The sequence below is a fragment of the Odocoileus virginianus genome, chromosome 1 (assembly GCF_023699985.2).
Source record: "Odocoileus virginianus isolate 20LAN1187 ecotype Illinois chromosome 1, Ovbor_1.2, whole genome shotgun sequence".
NCBI lineage: Eukaryota > Metazoa > Chordata > Mammalia > Artiodactyla > Cervidae > Odocoileus > Odocoileus virginianus.
This window is the reverse complement of record NC_069674.1, coordinates 53,458,029-53,470,518: the sequence shown is the minus strand read 5'-3', so window position 1 is coordinate 53,470,518 and position 12,490 is coordinate 53,458,029. Positions and strand designations below refer to the sequence as shown.

Genomic DNA, 12,490 nt, shown 5'->3' with positions numbered 1-12,490 from the left:
TTACAGGATATCATTATCTTTTGGTCGCTATGGCTGCAAATGCTATTAGCAGTTAAAAGGCACATCAAGCTATCTGGCCCTTCCTAAAACCTCATCAGACCATTTGTCTCCTAAATTTCTCATAGCAACAAATCCCAGCAGAAACATCCACATTTGTCTTTATTGTGCTTCTGTGCAAGGATTACCATCAACTTTAATTGTCTGTGTCAAGGTAAGATGATCCCATTCTATTCCTACAGAAATAAGAGGCTGAAAACTTACACCACCATTTTTCTTATTGTACTATAAAATGCAAAATAAATATGAATAGTATATTTTCAATAAACTTACTTTCAGTGCAAATAGGACAGCATCCTTTCCTGTTGAGAATTTTACCCTAATCAAGAAAAAAAAAAGGAGTTCAGTGTTAATAAACAGGGTCTGCTGAGGACAAAACTCTTTTTTAAATCTCATACCAGATAAATCAATGAAATCTGTCCAAGCTGTATTTGAACTCAATGCCCAGATGGTGATGATGGTGGTGAAAATGAAGTTTTAAGTATCAGGTTCTACAGCCAGGCAAAGTCATTCAAAAAGCTTTCCTGTTTTTATCCTCAGAGAAATATAATCCCTAAAGGTTTCATTGGTGTGATTTTTCTCACATGGAGGGAAGATGGAGACAGTCTGGATTCCACCTTTTCACTGATACTCAAATCTAGCCCTCTAGAGACCAAGTGCACACACGTAGAAATGGGAATTGGCCGTCAATCTATCAATCTATGCAAAGCTTTCATTCTGTCTCTGCTTATTGGAGGGAGCCAAAAATAAACAGTAACCCAAGCTTGAGCTTATGTATATGAACAATATCTGTGCCACAAATGAAATTCAACCTGATTCCTTCTTTCAGAGAGTGGTATGCTATCCCTGACTATTATGTAGTCAAAGCCAAATGTGGCTAAGGGTTTTGAAATGCTGAGTAATTTTCCATTACCTTTCTGGAAAAACAGTGTAATCTCCTCTACCGCATTTCTTCTAATTTTTTTCTAATGATTGACATTTAAAGGAAGATGCATAATCGCAGGACCCTTATCAGAGTTGACATTGTTTTATCTCTGACTCAGTGGAATCGCAGGGGAGAAGAATTGTGGAAGAAAATGAACATTAAGGAAGCATATGCTATGAAACAGACATCCTATTAGATATTTTCCTTAGGTTACCTAACATCAGGCTAACTGTAAGGATTTAAAATAAGTTAATATTTATAACATATTATAATTTTTGTTATTAAGATGCACAAAAACTCAGTGAGCTGAGCATTTTCCTTCATATAGATGAAGACATTGATATCATGTAACACAAGGGTAGTAGAACCCAAAATCAAACCTAATTTTGTGTGACCTTATAGGCCAACTTTTCACTCCAGATTTTTAAGATGAGAGAGGTCTCATCTGAATCTTCAAGAGAAGTTAACATTGGGTATCTATCTGCTATACAGTAGGAAAAAAATGCTGTACCTTCTTCTTTCCTTATCCATTTATGCTTCACAACAACCCTGTATGTACACATGCCCCTTTCCCCTCTTTACAGGAAACCAAGGAAGCAACACAGAGTGGTGGCCCAAGACTGTGTCAAGCCCTGTTTCACTACCTGTTGATTGCATCAAGAGTAGATTTAGGTACTTAATAACAAATCACACTAACAACAACAACAAAAAAAGGTGGCAGTTGATAATTAAAGAATTTGAACCATGTCTGATGCTTTAAAAAGGTACATTAAAGGCTATGACAGGTTTGAATGAGACTCAAAACTCCGTGCCATGCTGCCCTCCATGGTTTGGGGCAACACGACAATTTCATGGCCAAGAGCTCTGTTGTCTGTTTCTATTTGGCCCAGAGGACTCTTTTGGCTTTTTGTGCCTAAAAGCAGTTGAGGACCAATGCAAAGGAGACTAGCTCCGGCTGATGGAATGATGGCATACAATGCTCTGTCTGAGCCCAACAGAGCTGCTTAAACCAAGGCCCCAGCAAAAGGTGACTCTGTGATTCCCTGCATCTGTACCTCGACACAAACAGCCACTTCCTTTCTTCAGAAAGTGAGAGAAGGACTGGAAACATCACTAAATTAGGCGGGGAATAAATCAAGAGAAAGCTATGATGTCTGTGCTCCTGAGTTATGTGGAACTCGCTGAGGAACTCTGGACACCCCATGAAAGCATCAGTAAGAAGGACCTAGTAATAGCACCCACCCTGGGTGGAGAAGGAAAAGGCAACCCACTCCAGTATCCTTGCCTGGCAAATCCCATGGATGGAGGAGCCTGGTGGCCTACAGTCCACAGGGCCGCAAAGAGTCAGACACAACTGAGTGATTTCACTTCACTTGGGTGGGGGGGTGTCTCAGTATCAGATGAAGTTGGTCCTGTGACTACAAAGGAAGTCTCAGGACATATTAACAGTGATGGGATGACTGTCATAATGAACCTGTCCCCAGTGGAACCCTTGGTCCTCTTCACCAAATGCACTCTTTTGCCCCTGGGGGACCATCACGAAGGGAACACAACCACACAATCCTTCTTCAACAAGGCAAGCAAACTTCTGGAAAAAGATGTATAGTAGCCAGGAAGGATAGAGCCGGAATACGTCTGCTTCTTTAAAAAAAAAAATTTTTTTTTAATTAATTTCCCCAAGCAATGCAGGGGAGGGGAAATAAGTGTATAATAGGACTTCTATGGTAGAACTAAATTATCTTCCAAAGTGCTTGCGCTGGCCCCTGAGAAAGCAAAGTATGAACCGAAGGAATGATTGGAAAACTGCCTAGAAACAAAAAGGTGGGCCCTGAGGCAGGAGCCAGACACTGCCTGATGGGCTCAGATAAGAAGACTCGGGTTGGGGGGGGGGGTGGCAGCGGGGGGGGGGGGAACACCAGGCCTGCGCCTGGAGAGACGGATGCTCCTGGCCCAAAAATGGCCCACGAAGAAGAGACATGAACCAAGATGCTGGTAACAAAAAGAGCCCTGACCTCCCCACGGCAAGAGGTCTATGCAGGCCACCACACCTGCCGCAAGCAGCAGGACTCAAGTGAAGCTGGGAACTCCACCAGGGCCTGCAGAGGCTGGTTACTCGAGCCACCAGGCTGGCTCAGCCTTGTGTTTTTGTCGTGTAGAATAAGGAAGCCCATTATTCCTAACATGTGCCACAGGAGTTCATTAGCAGTGAGGGTTCCCCGAGGACGGGCAAAAATGATGTGATACCATTTTTCCCAATGAATATTTATAAGAAGACCATGCTCAACTCTCCTTATTGTATCTCCTGGTGTGTGTGTGTGTTTTTTTTTTTTCCTTTTATGGGAGGTTTTCAGTTTTATGTCTGAGGCTTTTTAAAGCAAGACTAATTAGGGTTTCTTTTTTTCTTTCTTTTTTTCTCCCCCTTTATTCAGTTGTGCAATAGCAACAGCTGTTGTTTTTTTGTGCCTCATTTGGCACTCACGTAAAAACAGCAACTTTTTGTTTATAATAATAACAGATGTGAATAAAATTAAACGCTGTCTCTGACAGAGAAGGGAAGACATGTCCTGAATATATGGATGTATTTTTTCATTCACTGGAAGGTATTGAATAGGCTTGACATTTTCCCAAAATGCATAAAACCTTGAAAGGTTTCAAGTTGCTGAGGTGAATTCAATGAAGCTCATGCTTTGGAAGATAATGGATGCTTTATTCAGGGCGCTGGAACTATGGGTTTCTGAAAAGAGGTATTTCCATGAAGATGCCATTTCCATTCAGGACTACAACAGAGCCGGGGTTGGAGAAGGAAACTTCAGAAAAGGGGTTGGAGGGTGCCACTGAGCAGGTGAAACTCCTTAGGGAGTTTATTAATAAACAACTACATATTCCTTTGAATGGCTAGGGGAAGAAAACTGATTTGAAAAGAGAGAGAGAGAGGTAAAACGAAAGGATAATTATGATATTCAAAAGAAAACACAGCAAAAGACAGGAGGGAGTTGATCAAACAGAAGTTGGAGACATTAAAACAAAAAACTGGGAGAGATTAGTGAAAAAGAGAGTGAGGTAAGAGCTATTACCCTGCTAGGCTAAAATCTGGGTGAGAACCATAAAGAACAAGGAGCAAGCTTTGCAAAGGACACATATCTATTTGGGAACTTGGAAGTTTTGGAGGATCTGAATTCTGTGTTCAGAAGATGGGAGGTGACCATGCCACACTGCAGGATGGTTCTCAAGATGCTCAGCTAAAGAGAAAGTCAACCTACAGACGAACCTGAGGGCAGCTGCTGATGGGAACACACTGCTTCTTGCGACACTCTGTCTTGCCTTTCACACAAGCACAGATGGTGCAGTTGACAGACGACCACATCTCTCCATCCTGCAATAGAGACCACAGAATTCTTCCATAAGCTGGAGGCTGATGGGAGCTAATCCAGCAGGTTAGGATTTGTCTGTCAAGGAAAGCATTTCTTTCCTTGAGTGATGGTTTCCATCAGTAGATTGAATTACTCTGAGGTGTTTATCTACATCTAACTGATCTGATAGAAACACTAGATCTTAGGGTGTGTGTGTGTGTGTGTGTGTGTGTGCATGCGCGTGCACATTTCCCCTCCAGGGTGTAAAAAAAAAAATGCTTGCACATCAAACCAAGTCATATTTGCATCTTGCTCCTCTTGCATTGTTTACTTAGCTTCACCCTGGGAGACAAACAAGACTTTTCCTACATGATGCAACAACAAGGGTCTAATTTTTCCATTTGATAGGACTGAAAAATTTGAGTTCTCCCAGATGCCACTAGTTAATTGAGATGTCCGGAGGTGGTTAGTTTATTCCCAGATGTGACATGGTTCTGGCCCACATGGGGCACGAACATGCAAAGAATGGAGACTAATCCATATGACTCCCATTGCCAGGCAGACACCTGACCAGCAAACCATCTGAAAATGTGGAGCACAGACAGAAAACCCCAAGAGTTATTCATCCCATGTCCCTGCCTGTCTGATACTCTCCTCCTAAAAGGCTGGGTAGTACTTGGGACACATTTTCTAGCCCAGAAAAGGCTGTTTGAGGCATCTCTTTGGCTTATTGGATTTATAATCTGCAATCGCCAAGTGCCCAGCCACAAAAATCCTGTACTTCTGGGAACATGCAGGAGCGTGTATTCTTGCTTGTGAGAAAAAAGATCATGGGCAATAGATTTAGGCCTGAAAACAGAGCAAGGATTCCTTTCTGGGCTTTTGTATCTGAGCAGCAAATTTTATTAAAAACAGAAAAACCAGCCCAGATCTTTGATGTCACCTATGCCTTGTACTCTTCCTTCTCATTTTTGGAAGGTATTTTAAGGACTACCTAAGTCTCTAGTGCCTTTTATTTCTCTGACTGAATCTGTTTTAAAGGGCATCTGACTATTGCAAATTCTCTGAGTGCGCATTTCTAAGACTCCATAAATTATTTTAGGCCCCGTCCATGTATATGAAGGAAGCTTTTTGTGAGGAGCCTGGAAAGCACTTTGCACGAAAGTGTCATCGGGGTGAGCCTACCGCATCTGGATGCTCCAGAGACAGAGGATGACGTGTAAAAAGGACACATGAGTAGCTCTGGAAGCCTGGTGGAACCACAACACAGACAGACATACACACATACACACATGTGACGCCATTCCCTTAGGCATGACACATCAAGTCTTTTTACAGATGTTGTAAGAATCAAGACGCTCCCTTTCAGCTCTGTAATAGGAAGTCTAGCCAAGTGCAGAGGGCCTGAGGGGCCTCCATCTCTGACTTGATTCTGAGGGTCTCAATTCTCAAGGGTACCCTGAGATGACACCTTCAGGTAGAGAAACTCCCTCCACCCATGGGGAAAAGAAACTAGATGGGCAGCACTTTGGACAAAGTCAGCGATCTTAATCCTAACATTTAAATGGTCACTGGCCAACTTCCCACCCACGCCACTAGGAAACCATGCAAAACACACCTGAGATAGGCAGTGGACAACCCTACTAGCTCAGCTGGGGCAGGACTCTCATCTTTGTTCAACTACTCTGCTGGCCACAACCTCACCCAAACATCTTCCCAATGAGAAAATCTCTCTCTGAGAAAGGAGCTTAGTGGAAAAGTTTTAAGAGAACCAGGATCTTGGCAAGAAGCACCGCACATGTCTGACTGCTGTTCCCAGGTGTTTGGGTACCCATAGATGCCCATCAGGGGACTCCTCAGTGCAGCCCCAACCACTGGCCACCACGTTTAGAAAAGGTGATGTTTTACAGGTTTAATGTATGTTATAAACCAAAAGTAATGCCAAGGAAAACATACTTCAAAACAGTTGCTTCTCTACCCCAACTGTCCTTGACTCTAAACATATATGTACATATATTATAATATAAATAAGTACATTTACACATACATACATGTATACACAAAATATGAAATATTGCAATCTGCACTTTGCTAGGAGCTTTCTACAACTCAGTATCATATAGTAGTTCCCATGAGCTAGGCTCATGACATACCCGGAAAATCTTGTTGCCAAACTTGCACACTTTGACGTCTTCCTGGGGCACTCGTAGGAGACAGTCATCACAACAGGCCTCCTCGCCTCTGTCGCACCCACCAGGGTGGGAGCACTTCTTCTTACACACAACAGTGGAGTCCTGAGGGCCCAAAAGCAAACTGGAAGTTAAAAACAATTTCCACCTCCACCAGACATCCTACCTGGTCTTCCTTTGTATGTGTTAGTCACTCAGTCATGCCCGACTCTGTGACCCCACAGACTGTAGCCCACCAGGCTTCTCTGTCCATGGAATTCTCCCAGGCAAGAATACTGGAGTGGATTGCCATTCCCTTCTCCAGAGGAACTTCCCAACTCAGGGATGGAACCTGGCCTCCTGCATCGCAGACAGTTTCTTTACTGTTTGAGCTACAGGGAAGTCCTGGTCTTCCTTTAACAACCCACAATTAACTTCTTTTTTTTTTTTTTCCATTTATTTTTATTAGTTGGAGGCTAATTACTTTACATCATTGCAGTGGTTTTTGTCATACATTGAAATGAACTAGCCATGGATTTACATGTATTCCCCATCCCGGTCCCCCCTCCCACCTCCCTCTCCACCCGATCCCTCTGGGTCTTCCCAGTGCGCCAGGCCCGAGCACTTGTCTCATGCACCCAACCTGGGCTGGTAATCTGTTTCACCCTAGATAATATACATGTTTCGATGCTGTTCTCTTGAAACATCCCACCCTCGCCTTCTCCCAGAGTCCACAAGTCTGTTCTATACATCTGAATCTCTTTTTCTGTTTTGCATATAGGGTTATTGTTACCATCTTTCTAAATTCCATATATATGTGTTAGTATACTGTAATGGTCTTTATCTTTCTGGCTTACTTCGCTCTGTATAATGGGCTCCAGTTTCATCCATCTCATTAGAACTGATTCAAATGAATTCTTTTTAATGGCTGAGTAATATTCCATGGTGTATATGTACCACAGCTTCCTCATCCATTCGTCTGCTGATGGGCATCTAGGTTGCTTCCATGTCCTGGCTATTATAAACAGTGCTGCGATGAACATTGGGGTGCACGTGTCTCTTTCAGATCTGGTTTCCTTGGTGTGTATGCCCAGAAGTGGGATTGCTGGGTCATATGGCAGTTCTATTTCCAGCTTTTTAAGAAATCTCCACACTGTTTTCCATAGTGGCTGTACTAATTTGCATTCCCACCAACAGTGTAAGAGGATTCCCTTTTCTCCACACCCTCTCCAGCATTTATTGCTTGTAGACTTTTGGATAGCAGCCATCCTGACTGGCGTATAATGGTACCTCATTGTGGTTTTGATTTGCATTTCTCTGATAATGAGTGATGTTGAGCATCTTTTCATGTGTTTGTTAGCCATCTGTATGTCTTCCTTGGAGAAATGTCTGTTTAGTTCTTTGGCCCATTTTTTGATTGGGTCATTTATTTTTCTGGAGTTGAGCTGGAGGAGTTGCTTGTATATTTTTGAGATTAATCCTTTGTCTGTTGCTTCGTTTGCTATTATTTTCTCCCAATCTGAGGGCTGTCTTGTCAAAATGGCTATACTACCCAAAGCAATCTATAGATTCAATGCAATCCCTATCAAACTACCAACGGTATTTTTCACAGAACTAGAACAAATAATTTCACAATTTGTATGGAAATACAAAAAATCTCGAATAGCCAAAGTAATCCTGAGAAAGAAGAATGGAACTGGAGGAATCAATCTGACTGACTTCAGACTATACTACAAAGCCACAGTCATCAAGACAGTATGGTACTGGCACAAAGACAGAAATATAGATCAATGGAACAGAATAGAAAGCCCAGAGATAAATCCACGAACCTATGGTCACCTTATCTTCAACAAAGGAGGCAAGGATATACAATGGAAAAAAGACAACCTCTTTAAAAAGTGGTGCTGGGAAAACTGGTCAACCACCTGGAAAAGAATGAAACTAGAACACTTTCTAACACCATACACAAAAATAAACTCAAAATGGATTAAAGATCTAAATGTAAGACCAGAAACTATAAAACTCCTAGAGGAGAACATAGGCAAGACACTCTCTGACATAAATCACAGCAGGATCCTCTATGACCCACATCCCAGACTTTTAGAAATAAAAGCAAAAATAAACAAATGGGACCTAATGAAACTTAAAAGCTTTTGCACAACAAAGGAAATTAACTTCTTTAAAATATATGCTGAAGATGTGTGTAAAAGTCGCTCAGTCACATCCAACTCTTTGTGACCCCATGGACTATACTGTCCATGGAATTCTCCAGGCCAGAATACTGGAGTGGGTAGCCTTTCCCTTCTACAGGGAATCTTCCCAACCCAGGGATCGAAGATACCGTATTCTTATTCACTGCAATAAACCTTTCATTCACCTCAAAATTTTGTTTGCTGACTAAGTATCTGGACTAGAAGAAGAGGAAGCTATGAACAGTGTGACATATGCCCCCCACTTTCCAAGGGCTTATCTGTTAACGCTCAGGAAACTGATGGGATATCCTGCTCCAGCCACTGGGTAAGAAGGCCCAGTGCACTATGGACCAACCAGTTTCCTTCTTTTTTCCCGCCCTTCTCGTCTTTTGCAACCCTCCTTAACAGTGTTCCCTCAGGTCTCCCCCATGGTGTTATGACACCTTCTAAGAACTGACAGTAAACTCAGGACATCTTTGATCAAAGAGTAAAAATTTAGAGCTCATGCTCCCTGTGAAGATGAAATTCCTTAGTGTGTTCCGTGTTCACAAAGGAACCAAATGAGCAATTCTAAAGCTAGGTCTGGGTTCTACAGGTCTTCCATCAACTGTGTGACCTTAATCAAGGGCACTTAAACTCTAAGGGTGACAAGTCTATATCTATAACATTAAGGAGTGTGGCTTGGTTTCAAAAGAAGTGGCATTCCATGGACAAAATAGCCAAGTGAGCTGTACTTACTGACTCATTCAACAATGCATGGGGAAAAAGTTCAGAGGAGCCTAAGAAAAGTAAATTTTTCCAGTTTCCCAGCCAACAAGCTGAAATTTCACCTGGAGTAGAATGTCAGGTGGAATGACTATAAGAGCAAAATATTTATGAAACTTAGCAGAAGACAGGATGGAGGAAAGAAGTGTCCCAGGGTAGATTGGCAATGACCTCAAAGTGCTGAGTTAGTGTGAACCAAGAGCAGGGAAATGAGACCAAAGCCCTCTCCAAGACATAGATCCAATCAGTAAGCTTGGAGAGAGGACTCACTTTGGAGCCTTGCATAGAAATAGGTTGTGTAAATCGACGGACGTAACTTCTGCAGCTTCTATATCAATTCTATGACTTCAAAGGGCACTTCTGGTACCATCTACAATATTCTCACTAACTTATCCTCTTAATATGACAATGAGATGATCCTTCAATAAAAGGCATTTGTTATTCAAATCAAATCACACAGTGGATAAGATGTAGAATTGAATAAGACTAGGGTAGAATGCCAGTTCATTTATTAAGTGTATTGTCTTGTACAAATCCATCCCCCTGTGCCCCGGATTCCTCATCTTCAAAATGGAGATGATAACACCTCTCAAGTTTATTGTGCAGTTTAATGGAATATGCAAAGTACTTGGCACAGTGCCTGGCACATGGAAATAAGTCAACTCATAAGTTGGAAAAAATCCTTTGTCAAACTGCATGTTTTGATTTCAAGTTTGAAAAACAAGGGCACTCACCAGCTGTAGAATAGTGCATACTTCATAAGAGATTTCCCAACTTTCATTAAATATATACCCGCAACCAACCATCTCCCACCACACACAAACACACACACACAGTACCATTAGATCATTGCTTAGAACTGGATTAAGCAGTTAGAATACAGAGATGAATGGATATGCACCTGTCCTCAAGGAACTCACAAAGAGAAGAGATAACCATCTGAACAAAGACTATATAATAATGTGGTAAAAAGAACTAGTAAAGGTGTAGGGCTAGCAGAGAAGATGTAACAATTACCTATCTAGGTGGGTCGGGAAAACCTCACTAGAAGAGGTGACACCTGAGAAAGGCTGCTGTGAATGAAGAGGGGTTTGCTAATCAAACTCCAGAAAGATGAGGACACTGCAGGCAGACGGAAACCTGAAACTGAATTGTGTTCAGAGACCTATGTCCTGCGCCTGCCATGGCACTCACTCTATGGCGATACTGGAGAGGGAAACTCTAAGCAGGTACAAAACAACCCTGATCACCCCAAATGATTGCAGCCTGATTCTTCAAGTATTCCATTTCCCCAAAATGACCATGAACTCGTACTATGATAAAAAACATCTTGAAGGAACAGTTTCAGTTATGCTTCTTTTGAGTATTGGGACATATTGGCTAATCATCTCTCGAAGAATCTCTCAAAGAATGAGACCCAAAACGCTGCAAGCATAACTAATTTCTATTCCCGGGATGCCTGGCTTTTCTGCAATCAAGAGAATCGGGAATGTGATGTGTTTCATCAAAGGCTCAGTATCCCCAGGAGGAAGCCATAACCTGTGAAATTCCAGGAGAGAAAGAGAAGTCCAGAGGATGGAGGCCAAGGCCAACAGAAGGAGTGGCTATATGTTTACCACAGGATTCTGTGAACCACAAAGGAGAGGAGAGGGCCTCAGCAAAGTAATCCCAGCCTTTGGAATTATTTGTTTTTCAGTGCTAGGGAACAGACAGTTCAGCCCTTACTCAGTCACTTCCTTGAAGGAGTGCATGCTCATTAACAAAGCATGCCTTGAGTAATCAGGAACTTCTGAACTCTAATCCCAGCTACTGACTGACAGTGAAAAAAGTTCCTCTTTCCCTCTCCAGACCTCTGGTTATTAAAAACAAACAACAACTATCACCCCCAAAACTTATTATTCTAAACTCATGTCACACAGATGTTTCAGTTAACTTGCTAATGAATGGTCCTAAAATCCTCCGTGTAAATGATTCTCTTCTCAGTTTCAGAGCTCAATCACCATATAAACATAGCCTAGGAATGCGTGATGTGCATAATTCCTTTAAATTTCTGGAGCTGAGGCATTCTTTCTTTACCAGTCACTAGATGTGTGGTTGCCTTTTGAGAAAAGTGTGTAATGACTCAAGTAAGAAATTGTATGATGAACAACACATAAATACTCTCTTCCCAAACTACCAGGTTTATTTTTGTGATAAACTGTGAACCCATGCCTTTCTTTTCTCTTTATAGTTGTTGTTCAGTCGCTAAGTCATGTCTGACTCCCTCGTGAACTGCAGCACACCAGGCTTTCCTGTCCTTTACTGTCTCCTAGACTTTGGTCAAACTCATGTCCATTGAGTCGGTGATGCTATCCAACAATCTCATCCTCTGTTGCCCCCTTCTCCTCCTGCTCTCGATCTTTCCCAGCAACGGTCTTTTCTGATGAGTTGGCTTCTTTTCTCTTGCATGTGGTTAAAGCCATTTTTATTGCCAGGTGTGCCCAAGAATTCATACTGAATAATTAGAGCCAGAGAATACTGCCACGTGTACTTGTCTGATTTTTATAAGTGCTTCAGCCCCTCAGAGTTTAATTCTCATCCCCAGAGCTAACTTATTGGTCCTGGGAAGATGACAGTGATTTGTAATTTGGATCCTATGTCTAAACTTCCTTGTGAACATGCAGTATAATTTTACAGATAAAGTGGCATCAGTAATGCCTTTTTCCCATAAATAACACATTATTATGTTTGGTTATAGTGTTAACATTAAAATCAAAATGCTATCCATGTTGGATCACAGCCCTTCAGAACCATCTTACCTTGCAGGTACATGCAGTGCAGTTATCATAGAGAAAAGAAGATCCATTGTCATAAACATCACTGCGAAAGAGGCAGCTTCCAAATGGGAGGTCAAACACTTTCCTTTGACCTAGAAAGACGCAATGGCATAGTGTTAGCAAGACAGAAGTCAGGGATGTCCCACTTCATCATCAGCAATTATAGCACAGGACTGTTAAACATTCCCACAAGACCAGATTAATCTAGTGCACAAAT

The 12,490-nt window shown here is 42.0% G+C and overlaps 1 protein-coding gene across 2 annotated transcripts in view; it reads right to left on the bottom strand.

The window, feature by feature from the left end:
* Window positions 1-12,490, bottom strand: part of BMPER (BMP binding endothelial regulator) — a 251,129-nt gene that overhangs the window by 89,981 nt on the left and 148,658 nt on the right. The window contains exons 8-11 of one of the 2 annotated variants that reach the window (XM_070468378.1): window positions 12,256-12,365; window positions 6,486-6,626; window positions 4,251-4,355; window positions 331-376 (exon numbers count right to left, since the gene is read on the bottom strand). In XM_070468378.1, coding sequence (XP_070324479.1) covers window positions 331-376; window positions 4,251-4,355; window positions 6,486-6,626; window positions 12,256-12,365 — 402 coding nt within the window. The remainder of the gene's footprint in view (window positions 1-330; window positions 377-4,250; window positions 4,356-6,485; window positions 6,627-12,255; window positions 12,366-12,490) is intronic. The other variant, XM_070468383.1, reaches the window with a different exon arrangement.